Source organism: Hippoglossus hippoglossus, chromosome 7, assembly GCF_009819705.1.
Source record: "Hippoglossus hippoglossus isolate fHipHip1 chromosome 7, fHipHip1.pri, whole genome shotgun sequence".
Taxonomy (NCBI): Eukaryota; Metazoa; Chordata; class Actinopteri; order Pleuronectiformes; family Pleuronectidae; genus Hippoglossus; species Hippoglossus hippoglossus.
The window spans coordinates 7,382,029-7,407,981 of NC_047157.1; the positions used below are offsets into that span (position 1 = coordinate 7,382,029).

General features: G+C 43.8%; 1 protein-coding gene across 11 annotated transcripts in view; it reads right to left on the reverse strand.

The window, feature by feature from the left end:
• The window catches only part of agrn (agrin), a 248,933-nt gene that overhangs the window by 89,854 nt on the left and 133,126 nt on the right, over positions 1-25,953 (reverse strand). For all 11 annotated transcript variants that reach the window (XM_034591670.1, XM_034591667.1, XM_034591668.1 and 8 more), the window contains 2 exons: positions 21,923-22,138; positions 2,223-2,447 (listed from right to left, as the gene is read on the reverse strand). In XM_034591670.1, the coding sequence (XP_034447561.1) occupies positions 2,223-2,447; positions 21,923-22,138 (441 nt within the window). The remainder of the gene's footprint in view (positions 1-2,222; positions 2,448-21,922; positions 22,139-25,953) is intronic.

Here is a 25,953-nt window from a genome sequence, read left to right on the forward strand (position 1 = left end):
GAGACATGACCCTCCATCACTGCTCCTCCAGAGATATCATCAGCTCTGCTCGCAGCTGAGAGCAGCTCAGAGTGGGACCTTGGATGTGAAAGGGGAAGACAAGGAAATGGATGAAGAGACTGTCGGTTTGATTTGCTCCCTGGCAACTCTCTCCTTCCAGGGGAGCATGGGTCTGGCACGTTGGGCCATATCAGCCCGTGATCATAATGGAATTGGTTTGTGGATGTGCAGGACAGGGGTGTTACTCCGTGAAACAGAGACCTGGGCTTTATCCTCCTTGCCGTGAATTCAGCGCGTGGGAAGGCAAAGGATTTATGTAGCATCGCAATATATTAAATCACTGCCAAACTGCCAGCGAGTCGCTCAAATCGCACCGAGGATGAAAGACGGTATCATCATGAAAGGAGAAGAAAGAAAGAGAAAGAGAGAATAAGGGGAAATGGTTTCCAAAGACCTCTGGAAGACGTACAAAGAGCAACTATGCAGGGACATGAAATGGGACGGAGGAGCTTGGCTGTTGAGGGCGGGGAGCCGGAGTGACCACGGCGAGCCGAGCCAGGCCTGTTAGCACGGCCCAGACTGTTCTCCATCAGCACAATACAAGGCACACGAGTAACCAAGCAAGCAGGGATTTTATCGTAATGCATGCAGTGTGTCTGCATGAGGCAGTGCCTCTCCCGCCAACCGGACCATTATCTGTGAGAAAGACCATTACCTCCCATTAACTGAGAAGAACAGGATCTGTGCTTTCCTCTCGCTGAGCAAGTAGGGTAATTACAAAAGGAATGGCCTGTTTGCTACAAAAACTAGCAGCGCGGATAAATCAACAGCATGTGTCTGGCTGCAGCCACCAACTCGAAATAGCCAAGGCTTTAGATGAAATGGCTGTAGGAAGATTTAGAGGCCCATCAGGACCGGCTGGTCCCTTGAGCTCCGACCCTCCCCAGGGAGGACGGGGGCCACTTGGGTCACTTTGGCCGACTCCGGCTGGATTTATAGGACCAACATTCCGCCAGCAGACCTGCACATCCATCACTCATCACCCACCAACCCGCTCTGTCTCCCAGGGGCTCCCGCTGCTAAGAGACAGTTTGTGTCTGACGTTCATTCTCCCCCATCTGGCTCACCACAAGAAAAAAAAGCCTCTAAAGTTGAGTGCCTTGGGAGTAAACAACCATCGGCTGATGATAACAAGGATGTGCAAAGAAGCTGGGGCCGACTGAAGACGGCAGCACTGAACACCCACTTGGAGAAAACAACAATTCACACCTGTATGGAGCAAGGCAGCCTGAATGATAAATGAGAATTAGTAGAGGCGTGTCATCAGTAAGTGGAGTATGTGAGGGAGAAACAACAAAAGTCAGAGTAAGTAAACAGTGAAGAGGAGAAAAGCAAAGAGACGAAGGGAGAAAGAACAGGATGGAGAAAAGACATGGACGGTTTTCTGCTTTTACCTTGTATCATTGCAGAGTTAATATCAGACAAATTTAAAGAGGGTATTTTGGGGCTGTCAGAAATCATGAGGTGCAGTTTTCACTAAAACTGGACGAATAATGAAGAATGATGTTTTTTTACAGGTACCCGGTACTTGGCATTTTGGATTTGGTCCTAATTTGGAGCTGAGTTTCGGTTCCCAACACTACTCTGCAGGGGACACAGTCTTTAAGCGGCTCAGGCTATGATTGAAAGTAATGGAAGTGTGACACCCGGGTGAATGCGCTGTCCTCTTCTTCATTTTGTCATTCTGGATGCTAACACTGAAGATTTTCACTCGTTGAACTTCCTGGCGTTGGTGCGTAAAAAAGCCACAGACTATTGTGTACTTATTGTTTTTTTTACATCGAGGGAACCATGTGCGTCAGTGATTTTTCTTATCGTGCAAGATGCAACACTGGCAAGACAGTGAGGCTTCCGACGGATTTGTGACATCAAACATTAAGCACCGGGGGGGGGGGGGGGGGGACGACAACTGAAAGGTAAACTCCTTCACTGGCAAAGGGAAAGGAGCCGTTCGCCTTTGTTTTGTGGGTTTAATCACATTTCAAAAAACATGTATACCCACTTATTTTGGTGTAAAAGAGGTATATGATGGCCCTGCAGTGGTGTCCAAGGTGGACCCCATCTCTCGCCCAATGTCTATATAAGTGGTATATAGCTAATAGAAGGATGGACATGAGAGAGAGAGAGAGAGAGAGAGGGAGAGAGAGAGAGCGATATCTCACCACAGGGCCCTTGGTATTGCACACGGATGTTCTTCTGGCTCTTGCAGGCGTGCTGATGGAGCTCACACTCGTTGCGGTAGTCCTGTCCATCACTGCCACACACCGTCTCCTCGGGCTTGCCCTCACAGCCGAGCGGGCACATGCATTTAGCCGACAAGCCGTCTGTTGACTGGACACAGGTGCTGCCGTAGCTGCAGATCACGTCAGTGCAGGGGTCTTTGAGAGCTGCAGGGACAGACATCAAAACAACACTGGGTCAGAAACAGAGGAGTTCTCACATTGAAGAGTGCGACCTTTCAACCAGCTGCACTCCAGGACACTCGCTGCCACTGTACACTGGAGTGAATCCAGGCCGCCTTTTTTAAGAGGCTGCAGGGGCACTACAGGATTGACCAGCGCAGTTACTCTGGGTTTGGCGAACAACTTGACACCCCTGGTTAAGGAGACACTGCCACAGCTGTCTCCTCGGCCTAGTTGAGTTTCATTTCGCAGCGCGGAGTGAATTGAATTAGGAGCTTTGCATTCATAACACATTCTCTTTTGCTATGCTCGGGCATGCTTTAATCGCCACGGCTGAAAAGCGACTCTCTGAATATTTACTTTTCTACAAATGAGAGCGAGCGAGAGAGAGAGAGAGGAGGGAAAAGGGAGAGAGCATTACCCCACCTCTGCCGCCACCCCCCGAGGTCTTTGTTTCCACCCTAATTAAACAGCGTGCCACTTGTCGCTGAGTGACTCATTCCAATGATGGGAGAGGGTGCAACTTTTAATTTTGTCTGTGTTCGCCACCGATGGGAGCGTTTCTCGGGTTTCATATGCTCGACAAAAGGCGGCCACCAGATTACAATCGCTGTCATCTTGCTGCATGATACATATTTATGACTGTCACGGACAAACATGGTCTCCCACGAGAGAGGAGCCGAGCAGCGGCAGCCCTCTCATTTCCTAAGCCTGCCTCTTTTAGAACAGATATTTACTCATGTTTGATATTATACCCTCTTTTGTTACAACCGACATCAATGAATGTAATTTAAAGGGGGTGGCTGCATATATTACATTTCAAATTCTTTGCTGTGCATTTTGTTTTTGTTTTTTTCAAGTGAATGAATTTCCTGAACATTCCATACCTGCCTTCCGGATGGTATGGCGCCGGCTTGTTAATAAGAGACAGGAGTGTGTGCAGAAATATATTATGGATGTGTAAGGAGACAGCAGTGCTACAAGGAGAGCTCTTGATCAAAGGATATCTCCCCCCCCCCAACCTCCCTTTCCTCATCTTCGTGACACATTTCCCCCTCCTTTCTTTTTCCACTCTCTCCTGTCAAGTCCTTTTGAGGTTCGGTGCGTTAGACTCGTTAACTAACGCTTTTTTCTCTCCTTCCCATTTTATATTTGTACCGTATTGCAGCAGGGAACTTTGAAACTGACTCCACGCCTAATTTATGGCAGAGACACCACAAAAGTAACTTCAAAATACAGCGCTAAATTACAGCTGGAGCTTAAGGAGACTGAAGGAAAGTGTGAGCCTGTGACTGGCAGTGTTTGAATGGCAGCCAATTCAGACCAGAAAGCGACTGTGACACTTATTATTTGCGTCCCGTCATATGAACAATGAGACACTGATGGCCTGTGGGAAACAGCGCTGCACTAAAGACCTTGCTGCATCTCTCGCAGCAGGTAAAAGGTCAGTGCAACCACAAGTACAAAGTCACACTCGCTACACAATCAACATGTCTAAAATGGTTTGGGCTCTTGTTATGTAGCGTAAAAATAACCTTCAAAGGCCGTACTGTTTACATGCACCTGCCGTTGGGAGAGGGAGGCGGTGTATGTCCTGTTTCTGTAGAAGTGTGGTTGTTAAGGTGGAGGCGGCAGTCACAGCTACTCAGGAAGAGGAGGAAACGGAGGGAGAAGCCCAGTGATCCTACCCGCATGGAGACAGGGGCCCCTGTTTGCTTTGTGACAGTAAACAGCATCCCCCTCACACTTCTTGATCTCATTAAATAATATCCCAGCTTTCTCTCTCTCTCTCTCTCTCTACCCAGCCTTCCTTTCTTCTGAGTGAAGCTGGCGTGTTGACAGACAAAGAGGGGCACGGGCACAAGGGCTAGGTAGAATAGGAAGGGGAGGTGGGGGGCTCTTGATTTGAATGCTAACAGGGGCCGATTTGGATACGACGCGTACCCTCGAAGGGGCGTTAGTGCAAATAAAAACCTCTTCTCAGACTCAGACAAGCAGGAAAATTGCCTTTGCGAGTGTGATCGGTGTAACAAGCGCACATTACAAAAATATATACTAACCACATTAAACTTCAGGGAATTCTCTGTTATATTTTCTCATTATTATTACATGAAAGGTGGCAAAAGAAAGAAGAGAAAGCGAGAGGCTGAAGAAGTCAGCAGCATCGGCTCCATTAAATTAGAACGATCCTCGATACCAATTAGATCAGTCTCCCTCGCTGGAGTAAAGCTCGGCGAGGTTTCGATGGCGGAAGATAATGAGTAAAAAACACAGATAAGGATACAGATAGACGAAAAGATAGAAACGCAAAGTGACACTGAAGCAAAGGCATACCGGCACAGATAGAGAGATGACATCTCAAGTTCGAGACAAGGGAAGGAGAGGACACCCGAAAGGACAGCCGGCTGTCTGAGACCCAATTAAAAGAATATTCCCTTATGTATTCACATGTATGATTTCAAAGACGAGCGCAGTGCCTGTTCCAAACATGGCCGTTTAGTTGGTCTGTGGTGATGCTGGCTGCAGCTTTCTCTCTGACACTGACACTTTTTTTCGGCATCGATTTTATAGTCTGTCTTTTTCATAAAATGAAACTGAATTTGCTTTATTACTGTTCACTTCAAAACTCTGTTAAGCAACTGACACAAGTTCACAACGTTTCAAAAATAAAAGCTCCGTAATTCAGCTCGATATAAAGCATTGCAGCAACAACGCGAACACTGTGCTTTCAATTTGCAAAGGAAGTGATTATATAAATGTTGCCATGACGGAGATCATCCCCCACGACTCCTGTAAATGTCTGTCAGTTTGAAATGGTAGAAATAAAAATAGTCACATGATCAAAATGCTCTGGTGGGACAGATATTATTGCTGGCGGGCCCGTTTTGACCCGCGGGCCACTGGTGTAATTTATCCAAGGATGTAGAGGAAGACATGTTCAACTCAGTCCCCAGAATGACTGTTACACTCCACCCCAACTGACTGCAAGGCGCTGGTCGCCTGTTTATTCAAAGTTTATTAATATTGAATATACTTCGTGTCCAAATCATACCAAATTCAACACTGTACTTCCCTGAGTTATCAACCATACACATGCCCAATGTGCAGCCAATGCGATGAACGTTTCTTGAGATATGCATTCCCCATACAGCGAACAGATGTCGGTGGAATTGCTTTTTTTTAGAATTCTATAATTCTTTTATATTCTTGGAAGCCTTTTGAACTCTTCTCTCTCCATTACAGCTGATTTAATTGCTTGTTCTTTCTGAACAATCGCTCTAATTCTTCTAATCACCGCCATGCAGCGTTTGAATGGACACACCTTCTGGAATATCTCCGCTCAGCACCTTCATTTGGTTCAGAGTGAAAGAGGCATTGTCTGCCCATCAGGAACGTACTGTGACTGCACTACCCGTCTGCCAAATTGTGAATTCATGTGCTGCGGCAATTCCTGAATACACACCTTCACACATCAGGTGTAACACATGAACATCCCTGCAGCTGCGTAAATAGGGGCACAAACTGAGACAGAAATCAGTCTGGTTGTCATGTACTATGCTGTAGCTGCAGAGGTAAGACGGCTTCCAGCAAGTAACTTGTTAGAAGAGTTAAATTTTAATGTGTGTTCAGATTGAGGGCAAAACTAGGCAGTGTGTTACAAATGCAAAGTAGAGACGAACACACACAACTTCATTCTTCCTGAATGTGCACAGAAGAAGGAGAGGAGAGGTGCCGCAAAGAGAAATGATGAAAAGACGAGCTGTTGGGGATTTTGTAGACAGATGAGCTGTCTAACAATTACAGGACAGGCACACTCCACACAGACATCCTAACTAGCTGCGGTGAGCATCCTCACAGTGAAGAGATACACTGGAAAACATGCCAGAAACTCTGCAGCAGTGAAAGTCAGAAAATCCACTTTGCTCTAAATCAGACACAACTTTACAGTCAGTCGTCCACATGCCCAAACAAGAGGGCCGAGCTGATTCGATGGAGGTAGAGCGGGTCGTCCATCGAACCAGTAGGCCAGCGGTTCGATCCCAAGAGGCATAATACTGAACCCCAACCCCCTGATGACTGTGTGATTGATGTATGACAGAGAGACACTGTAAGAACGTGTCTGTGAATGGGTGACAAATAAAACTGTGCTGTAAAGCGCTTTGAGTGGTCACCAAGACTAGACAAGATAAATAAACACAAATAAGTACAGACCATTTACCATTTAACTATGTTTATAGCAACAGCCTTTCAATAAAACTACATTTACTTACAGCTAGAGAATGTTTGAAAACTGAAAAGTACAGAAGCATTAGCACGGCACCAAGGAGATGGGGGTGAGGTTTCTCTGAAAAGTGGAGCAGAGGGGTTTTGGAGGATGGGGGATTACAGTGATCCTCTCCCCTCTGATCTCTCCCTCTGGCAGTGTGCAGACAGCCAGGCAGGTGGGGACCACTGCTGCTCTCTGATCCACTGTTTTGTGCTGCAGTTTATTAATGCTTCATTAGGGACAGGGAGCTGTCAGCATCATGCTGGCTTTACCTTGCCACAGCACCAGCACTGTGTGAGTGTGGGTGTGTGTGTGTGTGTGTGTGTGTGTGTGTTAATATAAGCCAGTGCACGTTTACAGGCAGCCGTGGAGTTCTGATAAGTCTGAAAGTGAGATTGTGACGTGCATGCATGTGTATCTGTGTGTGTGTGCGTGTGTGCGTGCGTGTGTCTGTGTGTGTTGCTACCTGTTGTGCTGCCAGTGATAAGGGAGGGAGCAGGGGATTGGAGCTAATCAAATGCAATGATGCGATGTGGGGGGAACTTGGCGACGTGTGTTCTAATCAAGCAACCCCCCCATCACCAGCAGGAGAAAAGGGAAGAGAGACAGCGAAAGAGAGAGAGGGAGACAGAGCGAGAGGATGTGACAGAGGGAGGGAGAGAAACAGAAATGAGGGAACTCAGTTTAACGTTGTTGAGAGACACAGCAAGAAGAAGAAAAGGAGAAGACATTCAGACATTTAAAAAACTGTTTGCTATTTTAAACTCATCGTTCAAAGGAACCTCTACATTTGACCCATTTAGCATTTCCATATCCTTAATCCAGTGCTAATCTAATCAAGCTACGGATCTTTAGAAGTATTAAAATGTGCTCTTTCAAACGTTGTGTTGCTTTGTCAGAGATTGACTCCTCTGTCACCTAACGTATTGTGATGTGTTGGTTTATGTGTCCAGATTGGGTGTGTGTGCTATATAACCCCTGCTGGTTGGTTTGAAGGAAAAAAAAAGGGGCGGCCATGCGAGGGAGGACTTAGAGGCTGAGGACGGAGAGAGGTGTTATGGAGAAGTGTGTGGTGGCGAGATAAGAGAAAAGGGTGAGAATGGGAGAAAGGAAAAGGCATCAGCGAGAAAATAAACAGTCGACAGATGAGATCAATATATAGAGAGATCTAAGAATTAAAATGTGGATGGAAATGTGCAGCCAGATATAAGTGATGAGGAGCAGGAGGCAGGGACGGAGGGAAGGCCAAAAGATTAACGGTCCTGCGCACACCTCCACAGCATGCTGTCCACACACACATGTCCACACACACACACACACACACACACACGCACACACACACACACACACTTTGAGGCCAATTGCTGGAAGATGATTTCTTGTGTTTGATGTAGTTCTTCAAAGAGCTCCACTGAACTGCAGCTGTTTCTCTCTTTTACATGCTTTGCGGTTTTACCCTTGAGAATAGAAAATGAACCAAGCAAGAGCCCCCGTCCCACTCCAGGCTGCCGGCCACACTCACAGCAGAGCGAAGCCGTGGGAGCGCACAAGTGTTTGTCTGGACAGATTTTAATCCAAATGTCCGAGCCGTGGTCAATGCAGAACTGTGACTGAAAAAAAAAACTGGTTTAAAAAGGACAAAGAACGAGGACGTAAACTACTGCACTTCATCTTGGCAGACAAAAGGGCATTGTCCCACCCCAAAAAGATTAATGTTGAAGAAAAATATAAATAACCCAAGATAAAATACTAAAATGTTACAATTCTGTGAGGTCTTAAGATTCCAAAATAGTCCAATTTGTTTCGCGGCTGTCATTTTTCCAGCGGCACATATCTCACGCTTGAAAGCCTCAGTAAAGCACAGGTGGGGAGCTGAAATGACTACACAGGACCCATTTATTCTGCTGAGTGACAGAAAAAAGCCAGAACGAGATTAAATCGTCTGGATGTGGCATTTATGACAAACACAGATGGAGATGTACAGGTCCCTCAAAGGGACACCGTATGATTTCACAGAAACCACTTCACTTAAACACAACCTTTGTAAAGGTTGTCTGGTAAATCCACCGGTGTCTTTGCTCTCAGTTGTCTAAGCAAACTGTTTGCTATCTGCACATCAGGTAAACACGGAGAAACAATGGAGTGGTGTTCCTGGACACCAGATGGGTAGAAGGAGTCTGATATTCCCCTTTTAGCTGATTGGGTAACAACCAACTACTTAAGGAAGAAAAATATGGCTCTTTAGTCACTAAATGTGTCGTTATGTTCACCGGCTATTTCCTAACTTTGTCTTGTGCTGAGCAGGTAGCGTACAGTCAGTTTACAAAGAAAAAAAAGCAGCTGCTTCTGCTGCTGGAATTGGAGTTGATTAAAACGCTAAGAGGGAACAAAGAGTTGCAGGCAGTAAAAACAAGCAGCTGAAAGATGCTATAGCACCAGGAGCTGAGGGAACTGCAGCGTTAGTGGTACTTTTCTGTGTGGTTTGCATCAGCATCCCCACTTCATATTAATTAGTATTTGATCCTTTATAAAGATATACCTACTAATTCCACGAACGTCTATCTATCTGTATGTGTGTGGCATATCTCTTACACTGTTCATTTAACTGGCTTCACACTTTGCTTTTCTATTGTAAATTGCCAGAGAGGGATCAGGGCCCATTTGGTGCAATTTGGACACGCAGCATGTGCAATATCAATCAAAACTGAATAAACAGGGAACCAGCAGGTGGTGGGGGTGGGGCAGTGTGCCTTCAGTCTGTGGACCGAGTTGAACAATTACAGCAGTGGTCGGTAACTCAGTCCAACTCTGAATCAAATATTTCTTTTATTTTCACCACATCTGACACGGACATACACGGGCTGACTGATGCTGATCACCGTCATGGCAACAACATTCACACAATCCGTATGAATGCATGTATATATCTCCATCTGTTTAGTTTCATTATTTATGGAATAAATTCAAGTTCAGAAAATGGCTTGCACTGCACGTCCCTTGTGTTCATTAAACTGTTGCACGTGATGGAAGTGATGATGGTTTATTTCGCTGTATAATCAGTGCAGGGTTTGGAAGAGTTCCTGTGTGCGACAGTGAAGCTGCAGTGTCGGTGGCCACCCGGTTAGGGCTGCACACTTGTTGTGCTTAGGTCAGGTGAGAGTGTCCTCAGAGTCTTCCTGAAGGACCCTCGTGATGATTACACATCATGTGTCGAGCCATCCGCACAGCTCAAGTGTTACAACTCACTTCATTTCAGAGCTGTAATCCCTATAAGCGAGCTAAAAGAGATGAAAGATAAGAAGAAAAGACAGACACCACTCTCTGATGGACAGACTGTTTAACCTTACGGCCTCCCTGTCACATTTGCTGCCTGTGGGATAAGGTCAGTATTACCGATTGAAAAGCTGTCAGTGCTTGTACCCAGAGTGGTGTCTCCTGGATTAAGGCTGAAGCTCGTTGAAAGCAACAAAAAGGGCTTAAGTGGCCAAATGAATCAGGCAGAAAATGTGATTACCTGCTTGTTTGTTTACCTCTTTAAGAATCTCACATAATCAATAGTGCATTTATATTGTCTTCAGTAGTTGCATTCTGCACAGGCCAGACACCTGATTCAAGTGATATGAAACCCATTAGACCCAGTTAGCATTTTTAGCATTTCTGCAAATATTTATACCACGGCTCTGGTTCAGTGATAAAGGGATTTTGCTATGCATACTTAGTTTAAAAGCTAAAAAACATCAAATTTACAAAGCACAATCATGCACACAAAGTGACGGCAAACTGAGAAACTGGTGTTATTTAAATGAATGAACTTCCATCAGGGAGCGACGCTCAATCGTGGCCCCAGAAAGAGGTGCAGGGACTCGAGTGGGCTAAGTAGCGCATATGCCACAAGTTTCCTTTCATTAGCTGCTGATTTAGTGGGAGCCAGTGGTGGTGAGGAGCCAAAATCAGCATTGATGTGCAGCGAAGCGTTGGCTAATCACACTTAGCCTTTGCCATCAACACAGACTAATAAGTGATGGCCACTAGGCACGATATGTTATTCTCATCTGCGGAAAAGTCAGTTACAGTCGGCGTTGGTCCATGTGTAAGATATAAGAGACCTGTTCAGACCCCTGACCACGTGTGATCGGATCGCTCAGGACGCCTGTAATACCAGGTCTGAATGGGGTCACAGTGGGATAAACGCATGAAAGATGAAATTCTAATTCTGATCATTCTAACTCATTATCGCTCTTCTTCAACAGTCCCATGTGAATAAATAAATGTGAAACAGTTGTCTGTTATAAGAACAATTACATCTACAGCCATTTCATGGAAATCTAGACTGAAGATAAACATTTCTGCTGAAGGAAAAAGTTTTCTTCCTGACTTTTTCCTAATGTTAACTTTAAAGACCTTTTTGTGTAACTTAGATGTTGGCAAAGAAGGCGACACAAAATATTTTATCTAATTTTATGACTAAAATAAGACCACAAATGTTTGAATTGAATAAAGTAGGTACTTATTTTTCATGTACTCCTGTATAATAAATAGTTTTACTAACACAGGACTCTACTGATACAATGCAGACATTACACCTCTGTTTGAAATGCTCACAGCTCAGACAACAGCTCGTGACTTGACTGTAAAAGGTCAGATGCCAAATTCTGAACAAGCAAACAAACTCATGACTTTTACATTTCCTGTGATTATTTTTGCAATTTACTGAAACAACATCTTTGGAAACCTCATCAACGGAAAACACAACGAATTATCTCTTGTAAGCAGATTGAGAAAATACCACGGTGATAATTAGTACCAGAGATTGAGGCTCGATAAACAAAACGACAAAGATCCGATGGCTTAGTTTAAAACTCTAGCGAAAAAGGCCAAAGTGCTGTTTATGAACTTCTGATTTTGTCTCTTTCAATTTACCCTGCTCGCACGAGCACGTTGCACACACATACACATACACACATGCAATCAGATAAACCAGTCAAATCAAGCAAACCCCTTGCAATATAGGACCCTGCTTAACATGACAAGAATTTAATTTAAGGTATTTTGATGGACAGCATGAAGCTTCAGCAGGAGCAGAGTGTCCTGACATTTATTCGGATGAAAATAACTTGGGATTGATTCTGTTCCTTTTCTGGCAAGCATTATTACCACAGACACTGAGAGCGTGCGTGTGTTTCTATTATTCTAATTGTGAATAAAACTGTTAGATCTAGGAGTAAGAAAACAAACACACCGGCGAGGAATGAGTGCACGTTGGCCTGACCTCACAGATGAAGTTAATGTGATTACAGTGTAAACAAGAAACAAAGTAGTACTCACACTGGTGCCAGAGAAAATAAAGCTTACGGTCAGCATCACCCGTCAAGTGACTCTGATAAACACTGTGAAACTGACCTATTCAGTCCGCTGAGAAATTGCTTTTTAACAGCGTTTATTTCACCATGAACAGAACATTGTGTCGGACACACAGCAGAGATGACGTGTTCAAAAATGTCCGGGCTACACGGCAACAAACAACAGGCAGGGACGACTGAGACCTCCTGGTGTGTGAAAGCCTTTCAGCCTGGAAAGTTCTTACTAAAACTCTCACTTTCAGCCATCAGGATAATCGATGTGTCAGTACGATCACTAGTGTGCAGACTGTGGCTCGAATGAGGACAGCGGCACCTATATATATATATCCGGGATATTTTACCTTCATTTTTGCACAACAGGAGGAAGTGAAAAGTTTAAGAAGAATAATACTAGCACACTGGATTTATATTCAAAGTCCTGCACATAATGCACGTGTGTGAATGGGTGAATTGCACAGTAAAGTGCTTTGAGTGGTCATAAATACAGACCATTTACCATTTATACTTGCATGTACTTCAACATTGCAGTTTGTAATTTTATTGGATATAAATTGATCTCAAGGTTAACCGATGGCTGTCAGACATATTAAAACTCTATTAAGTTTCCACTAATGCAAACCAAACATTTCCTGCTCCTGGAGCTTTTTGTTAAAACTGTTCAGCTGTTGCACCACAGAGTAGCTTTTATTAGGAAGCAGCCACAAGAAACGCTATTTATTTGCCACCGGTTGGCGCTGGTATTGATTACCGGCCGTGACAGCGAGCCTGGTATTGTTTTCACCTTGTGAGTCCCCAACTCTTTTCACTGTGCCCTGCTGTGAGATAAAGCGATCACGGGGTAAAAAAAACATTAACACGCCATTATTCTGTAATTGTCGCTCGTGGCCGCAGCTCAACGGAGGTTATATTGTCTCGATTTAGATTTCTGTTCAAAGAAATCCCTCTACGTGCAGTAAAAGGGGGGTTAAAGCAGGAATTGTCCAGGGACGAAGTGGTCGCTAAACCTTTTTCTCTTGTGCTGTGTCCGAAATGAGACACTGACATAAAACGGCAGTGAGTAAACGCTGTGCACTACAGAGGAAATAGAGTGATTTACAGAGGTCTGTTTCCAACAAGCGAAGACCTCTCTACATATTCTCTCCTTTAGCGTTTGTCTGTGCGGCTCCTGAGAACAAAAGGCTGCAGGGTTTCTCTCCTCCCACTCAGTTAACATTCACAGTCCAGCCCAGGTGTAAACAGTGTCTCCACAGACTGCTAACACGAGCACCAGCACGACTCTGAGTCACGATGACCTGGATCGATAACCACTGCACTGTGTCATTTGGGCTTTGAGACGAGACAATGCAAGTTGATTCACAAAACATGCGCGGCTACATCCATGTGGCTGAATATCTCCACACATGGTGCTCCCTCCCCACTGCAGAGGCAGAAGTTGGGAACATCTGTTTGCACATTTTAAATCAGTGGTGGAGGAATTTACACTCAGGTAAATTACACAGTCTTCCACCGAATGTAAAGACTGCGTAATTTACCCTCTGCTACAACAAACACAGAACTATCTTGAGGAGTGAATGCAGTTGATATATATTCCTTAAATGAACAGCATGGCAGGAGCATGTGCACATAAACACGTGGAAAATTACAGATATTTTTTAGATGTTCAAATATTTTAGAGCTGTTGAATGCTATCGTAGATACTTCTGATCACGTTGTGTTGTACATACTCTAAACCAAAGGCAGTGTTTCCCATTAATTATCTAGACATATTCTAATTTGTCCCACTGGAGTTTCATAATGAACCAAAACATTTTTGTCATTGTGTGTAAGCACTATGGTCCATAAAGTTTCTACTGTCCACGCAGTCAGACCTCGTATTTTCAGCTGCAGTAGTGGAAGCAATGCAGATCTTATCTTTCACTCTCAAGTCTGTGTACCTGTAGCTCAGACTGACCTTTGTGCAAGTGCACCCCCGCTACCGCCGTCAATTGAATTAATTCTGTAGGTAACACGGAAAGGATGAATTAATTAATGTGTCTGCATAATGTAACAACTCCAGACTCACAGTATGTATATTTGCAATCCTCTGTTGGCTGGTGACCTGTCCAGAGTTCAGCGGGTGGGTGGAAAAATAGAAGTATTCTTTAGAAATCTGGATCCTGACAGTTGCCACCATTCTTATTCCACAAAAGTAAAATAACATATCCACTATTGTCTGCCATGCAGCTAGTTATCCTTGCATTTTCAACACGGCTCTGCTTTTATTATTTTCACTTCTTTCCAATTCTCCCAAACTGTACGCAGGGAAAATAACAAATAATGATGTATTATTCAAGAGAAACAAAATGCATAAATAGATTAAAAAGTCTCAAAACACAACCTCTCGTGGTATTAAACAGGTATGCGTGTGGATGTGGTTGTGTTTTTTTGTGTGTCTAATTGTGAGTGTGTTGCCTGCAGGTTTTAGGAAAAGGTGAACGTTGGTGAGAGAAAGCGATGAAGAAGAAAGGATTTGTATCAGTGGTTGCAGATGAGAGGAACAGCAAGGAAAGATGGATCGAGAATTTCAGCAAAGCCCACTATCATCTCCTCGTGTGTGTGTGTGTGTGTGTGTGTGTGTGTGTGTGTGTGTGTGTGTACATGTGAAGGGCGATAACAAAAATGTATGTTTTTCAACTATCTGTTTGCAAAATGCCTGCAGTGTGTATATATCTCACTAAGTATACTTGTGTGTATGTCCGTGTAGCATTGATACAGTATCAGTACATACCCACAAACACACACACACACACACTATCAGTCAGTCCGTCAGGTTCTGCATGTTATGGTTATGAATAACAAGCAAGAGTCAATGCCCCGGGGAAATGAAAGCACGAAAAGCAAGTTATTTAGAATGACCTCTCGCCCTCTATGTGTGTGTGTGTGTTAGTGTGTGTGCGTGTGTGTGTGTGTGTGCCCATGCACATAAATGTGTAATCACCCTGGAGAAATTTGATTCCTCTGTGTTGGTGTGTGTGTGTGTGTGTAAGCATGTTGCGACTGATGAGAGGTGCTGCGAGAAACAGAAAGAAATCTGTTTCTTAAAGTCTTGAAGAGGTAAGTGCAAGAGAAAGTAGAATGAGAGAAGGCAAGAGAAAGTGAAAGAGCGAAAGTAGCAAGACTTGGCTAGTCTAAAGCAAGCAAATGAAGAAGAGGTGAAATAAAATGGATTTATAAAGGAAGCAGGAAAAGGGAGGCAAGAAATGGATGATAAAAAAGATTAAGGGAAAGGGGAGAAACAAGAAGAAGAGGAGGGAGTGCAGGAAAGAAGAAATAGGATGGATAAAACCAAGAGGGAAGATAAAGGTAAACACAAAAAGAGGAAAGGGAAGATTAGAGAGAGGAAGGGAAAGGGAAAAGCAAGAGGAGGAATAAAAAGAGAAAAATGGAAGGAAAGTACAGAGTAAAAAAGGGGAGATGCAGAGGAAGAGATGACTCCTTAGACTGTGCAGAACACTGTTATCTACTCTGGCAAAGCCAAAAGTCATCTCCGCCATCTACAGCTATTACCACCACTCCACTGTCACCGGGGGCAACCGGGCTTGTCACCGAGGTTACAAAAGGCATGATCAAAGCACAAACAAAAATCGAAGCAGAGGAAGAGAGGAAGGGAGAATGTGGAGGTAAAGGTACGGGCAGGTTGGCTTTCATCTACTCCCTCGTTCCAGCTCGGCTCCAGAATGTGGCATTTGCTTGCAGGAGATTTCCTGAAACGTTCCTTCCCAGCCAGCTTTAGGCTCTATGAGAGGATAAATCAGGGCTTTACTCGGCCCGGCCCAGAAACCTTAACAACCGGCCAGACCAGCACCAGACAAAAGACAGAATGTACTACTGAGACCGCTTGAGCTTCGCTGGGAGAAAAAATCAAAAGTTCAGGAACAAAACTAAACTAAAACACAACAGACAATTAAGAGGAAGTAGAACATTTCATTTGGTAACAAAGTTGTTTTCCAAATAAATGTGTCCGCCTTCTTATACCGCCTTCTTCCAATGCAGTACAGCAACAAAATGTGAGTGTGTTATTATGTTTATATGAGCAACTTCAGTGCACTTTGCACATATAAAATATACAATGCACAGATAAACAGTGTCATTAAATGAGATAATCAGAGTTAAAGCCAGAGACTACAGTGCCTCTGCGAAAAATAATCGGGTTAATGTTTACTTCCACACAACAAACCAGGGTTGTTGCTACCATAAGCTGACATTAGGCAAAGATTACAGTTTTGGGTAAAATATTCAGAAACAAGCCCCATGTAATGCATCACGGCAGCGCTGGCTTTTGAATATTTAACCAAGACCATATTCTTTCCGAACACTAACCAAATGTTTTGAAGTTTCCAAAACCATAACCATAAAACTGTATCATGATTTAGTTGCCAGGAGGGAAACGAATCCAAATACAGTGAGCAGTTAAGTTGTTAGAAACTGTAATCTGGGTGGTGTTATAGCGGCTGCAAAACCTACTTGCAAATGCAAATGAGCTGTATATGAGACAGGTTTAAACCGCTCACAGTAAAATATACAGCAGAATTACTGCAGCTGAAGAACATCACTTAATAGCTCTGAAAATGTCTGTATCTTACAGCCTAATACCACAAGTTGCACCACGTACTTTATGTTTAAGATGGGGAGGTATTCGTCCCTGTAGTGTTGGGTCTGAGTGCCTGCAGTGTGTTCGAGCAGATAGAGCAGCAGGTGTGGAGTACTGATGCCTTTCTGCTTTCACTGTGAGGACACAAGAGTGTGTCGGTGCCGGAGAGATAACACGCTCTCCAAAGCCCAGAGTGAGAGAGTGGAGAGAGGAAGTCAGCGGGCCGTGCTCATGGCCAACTCCGTGCGCACACACACACACACACGCACACAAAATCAAACTCCATTGATCACTCACCAGAACCCCCAGTCACTTCACCCACGCACACTTTTTTTTGTTGTTGCATTACTTGTTGCACTTCTTCAACAAGAAAAAATAAAAAAGTGAGAGAGAGATTTTGAAAAAAAGAAAAGAAAACTCCATGTTCCACTAGAGTGGCCACACAAGATGAGTTTTGCAACACTTCTGTAGCTCTCTCTCCGGGAGGGGGAGTGTATTTACCACTCTGTTCCAAGTTCAATATTAGACGAGTCAACATGGTGCATGCTCCCTGGCCAATTCTGGTCTGTGCATGCCCATACACACACACTCTAATACGCAGATACACAGGGCCAAATGTCTCTTGTCTCTCTGAACCAGAAAGTGCTTCTGCTGGCTGTTTCGCTCCCTCTCTCGTCTTTCTTTTCTGAAACGTACGCTTTTCCTCCTCGCCTAATGTTACCAGCCGCTCCTGCTGGGCCAATTTTAACGCAGCTTCTCCTTTTAATTTCGATGATATCTGAGGCCATTATCTGCTCGCCGCCTGCCCACTTGACCGGACGACCGCCGGAAATCTAACCCCGCCAATCCCAAATCATCCATCTAGAACAAAAGTGAGATAATGAAGAAACTGGCCCGGAGCCGGCCTAAACCATTAAGGTTGCAGGTTATGTGAATATTAGAGAGGAGCTCTGGGGGCGACTAAGTGCCCACGCCTCAACAGCATGTGGGTCGTTTTGTCCAGCCCTGGGAAACTTGGGCCATCAACTCAGCACATAAATGTTGTAATAACCAGTTCAGTGTTATGAGTGAGGTGTTAAGTGAATGTGGGTAAAGGGATTTTTTTTTCTGTTGAGCCAAACTGAGCTAGGCTGAACTGTACCGGCAGAAGAGTGGGAAAAGACGAGTGTCTACAAGAGAGGGTCAACAGGGGAATGTGGTGACATTGCTGCAACCATGTCTGACAAAGTCCAGGAGTTTAAACCACATGAACACGCAATATATGTCGGTATAACACAGGAAAAGTGTGCGAGCAGCAGGAAGTTAGAAGCTGTAACTTTGACTGTTCTCTTCCAGGTAACAGCGGGGTTCATTGAACTCTATCTCAGCAAAGTCTCAACAAGTCTCAACAATTCCCTTCATGACTACAATGTTGTAATTACCAACAGGAACAAAGGCCAAAACTATGAAATAATGCAAAGGTTGTACAAAACCAGAATTTACCAATAACATGTGTGCATGTTCTTTTAAATGACCAAAGAACTAATGTGCTCTGTGGCAACAAGTGAAATTTACAGGATAATGTCAAATGTAATGTCAAATCCAAATGTAATTTGGCAGTTGTTACCCAGCAATATTGATTTTAGCCACTAAAGGCTCCTGGTAACATCAGACCAAGTAGCTGTAACAGTCAAATCTCTGAGTGTTTGACGTGAGCAGGGGTGTACCTTATTGTTGAGGAACGATGTGAATCTCACATTGGGAAATGTAGAGGTGTCAGCATCCGCCAGATATCAGAGATCTGCAGTTTGATGTTCCCCTCCCGTTGGAAACAAACCTACCCCAGGGCCCAGACGTGTACTTAGTACTAACAAAATGCTCCATTTAACTCCAGTCCCTTTAAAAGGGGGATAATCTGTGAGGAGAAAACTCCTTTTGTGGCGGCACTCCTGAGTGCCAGATAAGACTCCTGACTTGATTTGCATTGGACATGACGGCTTCTCAGAACAGTAGCCAATTCACTTACCCCAATAAAAACCCACCATTCAAATCCAATGAGTCAAATGAGGCTTTGCACAAAAGCAGCAATCCAACCGCCCACACTATTCTTTAAGTTTAAAGCTCTCTCATTCTCTCAGCTCCCTCTCGTCTTTCTCCATCTCCCACTCTTCCTCCTTCCCGTCTTTGCCTCTCTTTTCCCCCATCAGGCCTGACAACTTCATAATCTGAGCCAGAGTGACCTGCCCAGACCCTCCGTGCCGCCTGGATTTATTGGAGGCTGAAAGAGAATAAGAACCTGTCACTCGGCTAACCTCCTAACACGCTCTCTCTCTGTCTCCCTGGAAGTCGGGCATGTAAACCATCCCGCTGGCCGAAATCAAAAATCAATCATAAAATCAGGTATCCACATAATTGGATAATTTGGCTATTTGCATGTTTAATTTTTTTGCTTTTACCTAAAAAGTCAGCTGATCAAAGGGATCTTAATCAAAGGTAAGACGGAAAAGCAGGCATTTAAACAATGTGTGTGGATCACATTATAAAGCATGGTCTGCATTACCCTTGACGGTTGGTTGTATGAATGTTGTTAAGTCATGATGGTTCTCATTGAACTAGAGATCATGGGGGGGGGGGGGGTTAACACTATGACCTGTAAGGTGAGAGTCAATAGACACTTTTACTTCAGCAGGTTTGGTGATTGAATTCTTCTTGGCGGCGGACAAAGACATTAAAGAGTTTCATGCAAAAATCTATAATAATAATAATAATAATAATAATAATATAACAGCACAGTATCTTACTTTGACATGATTGTTAATATCTACTTTCTTATCTATTTCTGTAATGAACATTGTTTTTACATTTGAACATTTATTTTACTGATTGCAGTGGTGACATTAGGGACTAATGTCTTCTTTGTCAAGCCTAACCGTGGGTGAGATAATTGGAAGTGAGGTAGGTAGGTGAACAAGTCTACTGCAGTGGTTGCCATGCACTGTTTAGAGAATGAATATTTGAAATGAAAAAAATAATAAAACATCCAGAACACACCTGTCTGCGAGCTGTCAGGATCTGTGCTCTCTGTAAAGTAGTCTGAATCGATAATGACGTGAACGATGCAGGAATAGAAGGGATGAAAAGAAACGCGACTTTCGACTTTCTGTTGTAGATTTGATCTGACAAGAGAGAACATCTCTGTTCTGGTGGTGTGTATGTAGGATTCTATCAGCAATACTATCATTAGCATCATCATTATTGTGGGTTTTTTTTTTAATAGTGACAGCTTGCCGTTGTTTCCAGTGATAATTATGGTTCTTCTGATGGCACTGAACCCCCCATGAACCATCATTACAGCACTAGTACTGCTTTCTCTCTCTGGATCTCTCTGTGCACCCTTTCACTCACTCAGTCACTTATTCACTTGGCTTTCGAAGTGCGTTTTCACTCTTGAAAGTCTGGACCAAGGTTCATGTCTGTGTTATATTGTTCACATTGGATCAAGCGAGTTATGGTTTAACATTGAAATTTAGGGAGCACACTTAATTTTATTTGACATGCAAACGTGCTGCCATCATCATCTATGTGAGCTGCGTTTATCTATACTTGATATCGATTGGTTTGTAGACGGGTGAGCCTCTGACGTCAGCAGGTTGTAGTCTTTCCGTTAAAATGGAGAAACTGAATAAACCAGTTTATTATCAATGTAATATCATTATGGTATTACTACCCGCATCAAAAAAACGTAATTTCAACAAAGACTGCAATCTTGTGAGCTGCTTCAGCTTCTTTTTCTTCTTTAGTTGTTTAATGCCGTCTCAACCTTACTGCAATTGGTCCAAAAATCGGAACTATCCCAAAATGTGTTTTCACACTGCAGATAAACCAAACCATGGTTCAGCTTGATCCGGATCGAGACCACCTCTTTTAGTCAGAACAGATTTTGGTCCTTTAGTCCCTCTGTCCTCTCTCCATCCTTTTTATCTCTTTATTTCCTCTCTGCCAGTGGTGAACAGCCACCAGGCTTGTTATTAGTGCCGGGTTGAAGCTGGTACTGTAATCAGACCCCTGGAATTAGCAGTGGGCCCAGACTGGCAGGCAGGCACAATGCTGACAATTCACTCTAGCTATTATTGAGGTTGCTGCAATGTTGCAGCTTTGGCAGGAATCCGCTGCTCCTCTCAGAGCCCGGGATCTTGATGGGCTTTACTGAAGAGAAACAATGAGAGGTACAGCAGGAGTGTAGGCACCCACCTGAGGCTGACGGATAAAACACACACTGAATGGCTTCCAATGGGAGCAGTGAGTGGCACAGTTTTTTTTTGTGAGAGTGCAGGTGGCTTTTAAGCACTGGGAACCTGGCCATATTGGAAAGACAATAGATTGGACATAATGGGGATGTGTTTTATTATTGGCGGATAAAGATAGGGAGGCAAAGCCTGTTGTATTAGGACATGGTGTAATAGAAATCCATTTACTTGACAATAACAAGCAATTTAGCGTCACTCAGAGGCTAGCAGCTTTGTGTTGGGCTGCTAATCTTCTGTCCAAAACATCAAAACATCCCAAGTCCTGTTTGTGTTCGCTGAAAACCCCCAAGTGATGGTGCACCATGCTTTAAGCAGGTGTTTACTTTACTTCCCAGCCTTTAAATTCAACTCTCGCAGCAGGTAATGGAGAGTGTCACTCTCCCATCAGATTGCCTGTAGGAATACTTCACATTCAGTGGTCTTTCAGGGGTTGATCTTTTATGACTCAAAAGCACCAATTTCATCTCTCGAAATGTTTAAACCCCATATATACTAGTGGCAACACATCAAAAAACACGTGCTGACATAAAAAATCATGCCAGAAACCTTCGATGTATATCAGTCAGTTTTTTCATCACATACAGAATGCCCAAATCTTCTTAATCTCTTTTGTCTTTAAAAGGGAGAAATGCACAACTTCTGTTCTTTATAACAATGAGCATGAGTATTTAAATGTAAAAATTTAAGCTGACTTCATATTCTTTCCGTTTTTAAAAGTAATTATGTCTCACAGTCCCACTCTAAAAACCTTGAAATAAGATGAGTTCACTTCACTAGTGTTATGCATTGAAAGTACATGAAATGATCTAAAAAAAAAAACAACGACTGACAATGAGATGGCTTTTGCTGTTGAATGGATATTTTCTGCCAGTGTCTCCAAAAGGGGGTTTCTTAGGTTGGTAGGAGATGGTACTTACAGCAGGGTCCCTTGCGCAGCACCTTGATGCGTCGCTGCGTGTTGCACTGGGCTTTCTCCAACTCGCACTCGTTGGAGTAGGTAGACGAGTCGGATCCGCAAACAGGCGCCACCAAGGATGGACATTCCACTCTCTTGCAGACGCACTCGCCCTTGGCCTGGTCAGTTGGGTCCCGCTCACATACAGCACCAAAACCACACAGCTTTCCTCTACAGCCTGCAAGAAAGACAGAGAAAGAGGGGAATTCAAAAATTGGTATGTTCAACAACAGAGCTCAGTATGTTTCGTACACATTTCAAGTCGAGTTAGCTCAAAGCTGTCTGATCACACACCTATTCCCTTAATGAAAGTGTTCCTGGCATTGCATTTATCCTGCATGAACACATTATGCATGCAACTCCACTTTTTTTTTTTTTGCAGCTAACTTTCTTCTTAGAGGAGTTTATGTTATGTTATGTTTATGCTTTAACACCAGACAGGCACGTCCAAACAAATGAATCTCAATACGCGTTAGCCGTTGGGGTCTTTGTGCAGAGCTCTGCTCAGTTCAGCAACACAAATGCTCCGGGGATTAAATGTGATCCTAGCGTAAAGCACACAGATGCTCTCAATTCATCCAGGAAGAATCTGTCCACCCATGCAGAGCAAGCACAGTGTGTTGCTGGGTGTGCTGAGCCCTTTGCAGAATATGGAAAAGCTTCGGTGTTAAAAAATGTTTAAAGTCAGCAACAACATTAAAATCAATCCTCAGTGTTGTGGTCAGTTCATTTTCATGCTCTGAAAAGACAGCAGACTTTGAAACATCAATGATCCACCGTCCAGGGACACATGGAGGGACGGAACCAACGGCACGAAGACAAACCAAGGTTAGCCACGCACTTCAAGGCTTCACGAGTCAAACAACAACAACGCTTAAGACTTTGATCCCTAACTTCCCACTGACTCCACAGCTTTGATCAGATGTGAAACAGCAAACTCTGAACTTGGTCAGATTAACAAGTGAGAAGTACGTTTGTGCGTATTTAGTGTGTGTTGTGTATACACAACTTCAACTTAGAGAGTAATTGACCTGCATCGTGGCAGCTACAGCTGTTGTGGGTCTGCACCCATTTTGAGGGCTGTTGGGCAGCCAGATGGCGTGACATCCCTGCCTCACCGGTGGCGAGGTGGTGGGAGGGCGCTCACAGGTAACCAACCAGTGGAATACAACAAATGAAAGAATGTAAAAAAATAGAAGTCCTCTCTAAAAAAGTTGTCTTGTTTAAAAAGGCAAACAACAGTGTCACTGCTGGGGATATGTCACACACTTACACACAAACAAGCACTCGCACACAACTAGTTCTTATCGCTGGCACCCAGGCCCAGGACTAAACGCAAGGCAGCATGTCCACTCACTGGCAGGTGGCTTTTTGCCGTACTGGATAGACCAGCAGACAGTGTGATAGACACACACATGTACACAAACTCTTTGTGTGCGGCACAGACAACTGGTCCAGCATCTGCCCAAGGCATCTCATTCTGTCTGTCTCCTCACACCAAACCACACTGTGTGTGTGTGTGTGTGTGTGTGTGTGTGTGTGTGTGTGTGTGTGTGTGTGTGTGTGTGTGTGACAGGCGAGGAGGCGGTTTTTGACTTGCCCACTGTTCCCTGTGGGAGAGCACCTGACAGCTACCTGAGCTCACTCTCTTTTGTACCAGGGGGGAAAAGAAGTGAGTGCCAGTGTGTATGTGTGAAGCTATCCATGAATGCATCTGTATTCCTGACAGCGTGTGTGTGTCTGCGAGGTGTTGGCATTAGGTGTCTCCCAGACTTGCGCACGCACACGCACACACACACACACACACACACACACACACACACACACACACACACACACACACACACACAGCCAGGTGCTTGCATGCAGGCCTTGTCATGACTGGCCCACTGCTCTGCCAGCACTTCACACCACGCGCCGTGTGTTTCTCTGTGTGTGTGCATGTGAGTGTCAGTGTGTAGCGCAGAGTCGAAGCCACAGGAGCAGTGACAAGAGGTGAAATGCAATCGAACTGTGTCACATGTGTACAAGAGACAGGGAGGGAGAGTGTGTGATAGTAAGACAGGAAAAAAAATACCAGCTACAAAACAGACTGAGGCTGCAGTTAACAAACGCAAAATAGGCAACACGAGTATATTCCAGTGAAGTCATCAAGCAAATAACATTAATAAGTTACAAAAAAGAACTGACAGTAAACACTGGCAGTGATCACACCAACTGAAGAGGAAAAGATCACGATTGCCCGCGGTGATTTGTAACCACATCTCTTCTGCAATGTTTTCCTATAAGAAAATCTCACTCTAGCCTGAAGCTTAGCTGACTGACAAAAGACTGACACCAGAGCTGAGGGCTCTGTCAAAGTGAAGGTATCAAGTGCAGGCTCTCGACCTAGCATCCAAACTGCACAGTACTTATGTAGGAGTTCTTACCTGGGAAAAAATCCTCCTGCTACCTGAGGAAAGTTTATCTTTAGAATGGAAAGAGGCCCTCTGTAGTTAATATGAAGAACAATATCTACCAAGGTTGAAAACAAAAGAAGACCACACACAAAAACAGTCAACGGTAAATTCCAATAGCGATGTACCTGACCCAGATACTATAATAGTTAGGATCCTGTGGACATGTCCTCGAGACAGATAGGCATTACTTTACAAGAACAACAAAAGTGATTAAATGTAAAGCTTCCTCAATGTAAAGCTTTTCCCTGAGACAGTGGCTCCAGCAGATTCCAGGAACGACATCTGAGCTCTCTGTCCAGAAGAGCAAAGTATATATACATTTATACATTTACATTAGGATCCACTACTGACATCAGAGCAGTAGTTAAAAACACTTTAGCATGGCTATAGCCTTCATGAGATATCAAAATAGAACCTTTATCCTGAATCAGATGGTACAGTGCCAATATTACATATGGCTCGATGCTGTTCCACTGGGACTTAAAGGTGAGTCATGGATGTATCTTCAATGCATAATATGTGTTTGACGGGTTGGATGGTTACAGATTACAGTGCATCGTTCAAACAAGTCCTTTTCAATGTTTGATTTGGAAGTGAATCAAAAGGTGTTCAGAATAAATATTTGTTTCCTAATCTAATGGATTACAGATGGCCTTCTATTTAAAAAAAATGCCATGTAATGTTTATTGAGTAACTGACTACATTTCAAGGTAATCCGACCCAACTCTTTGTACATAACAAAGCCTATGTCTGCTGTTGTGTCCAAGCAAGACAGCCGCCTGCAGCCGAGCTGAGGCGAAGACGGTGAATACTATAAAAAAATAAAAGCCTCTTTAAAGATGGATTGGTTGGCTGCATTTATATGTTCTTACACTGTGCAGTGTGGACACTGTTGACAGCTTGATGCTGTTAAACTATAGGAATACTGTCGGACAAAACATAGTGTTATAAACCACCCAGCAATTATCTTTCATCTTTTAAACTTATACTGCACATATTTACGTCTCTTAAGACCTATTAAGAAAAACTAAGCTTTCAAAGGTATGTGTTTCTGTTTGGGTGAATGCACAGAAACACTTAAGAGTTTATGTAATGTCCACAATGAAACCTTGTGAAAAGAAAGACATTTCCTCAATGGAACCTTCTTTCATTGTGGAAAAGTCTTTCAGAGTGCAACGAGTGCATGTGAGTCGGTCCGTGTAGGTGTGTAAGGTAATCTCCCTCCAGCCCCGTGGCGTTTAAAGCTTCACATCCATGCTGCTTTTTTTTTTCTTTCTATTGGAGACAGGGGAAGAAAATCCCATTGGGGAGAAAAGGTAGCGTGTCCAGGTTGTGCTTGTCAAGGCAAACGTCTTGCCCAGGTAACACTTCCTCCCATGTTTAGACATCTCATCCATTAAATATGACATGATGTCGCAGCCTAAGGACGCTCTCAATGCATCAGCGTGTTATGAGAGGGAAGGGACAGCGCTGTTGTGATTAAACGAGCAGTGAAGCAAATGTCACGGTTTTGTGAGTTGAAAGAAAATCGGAC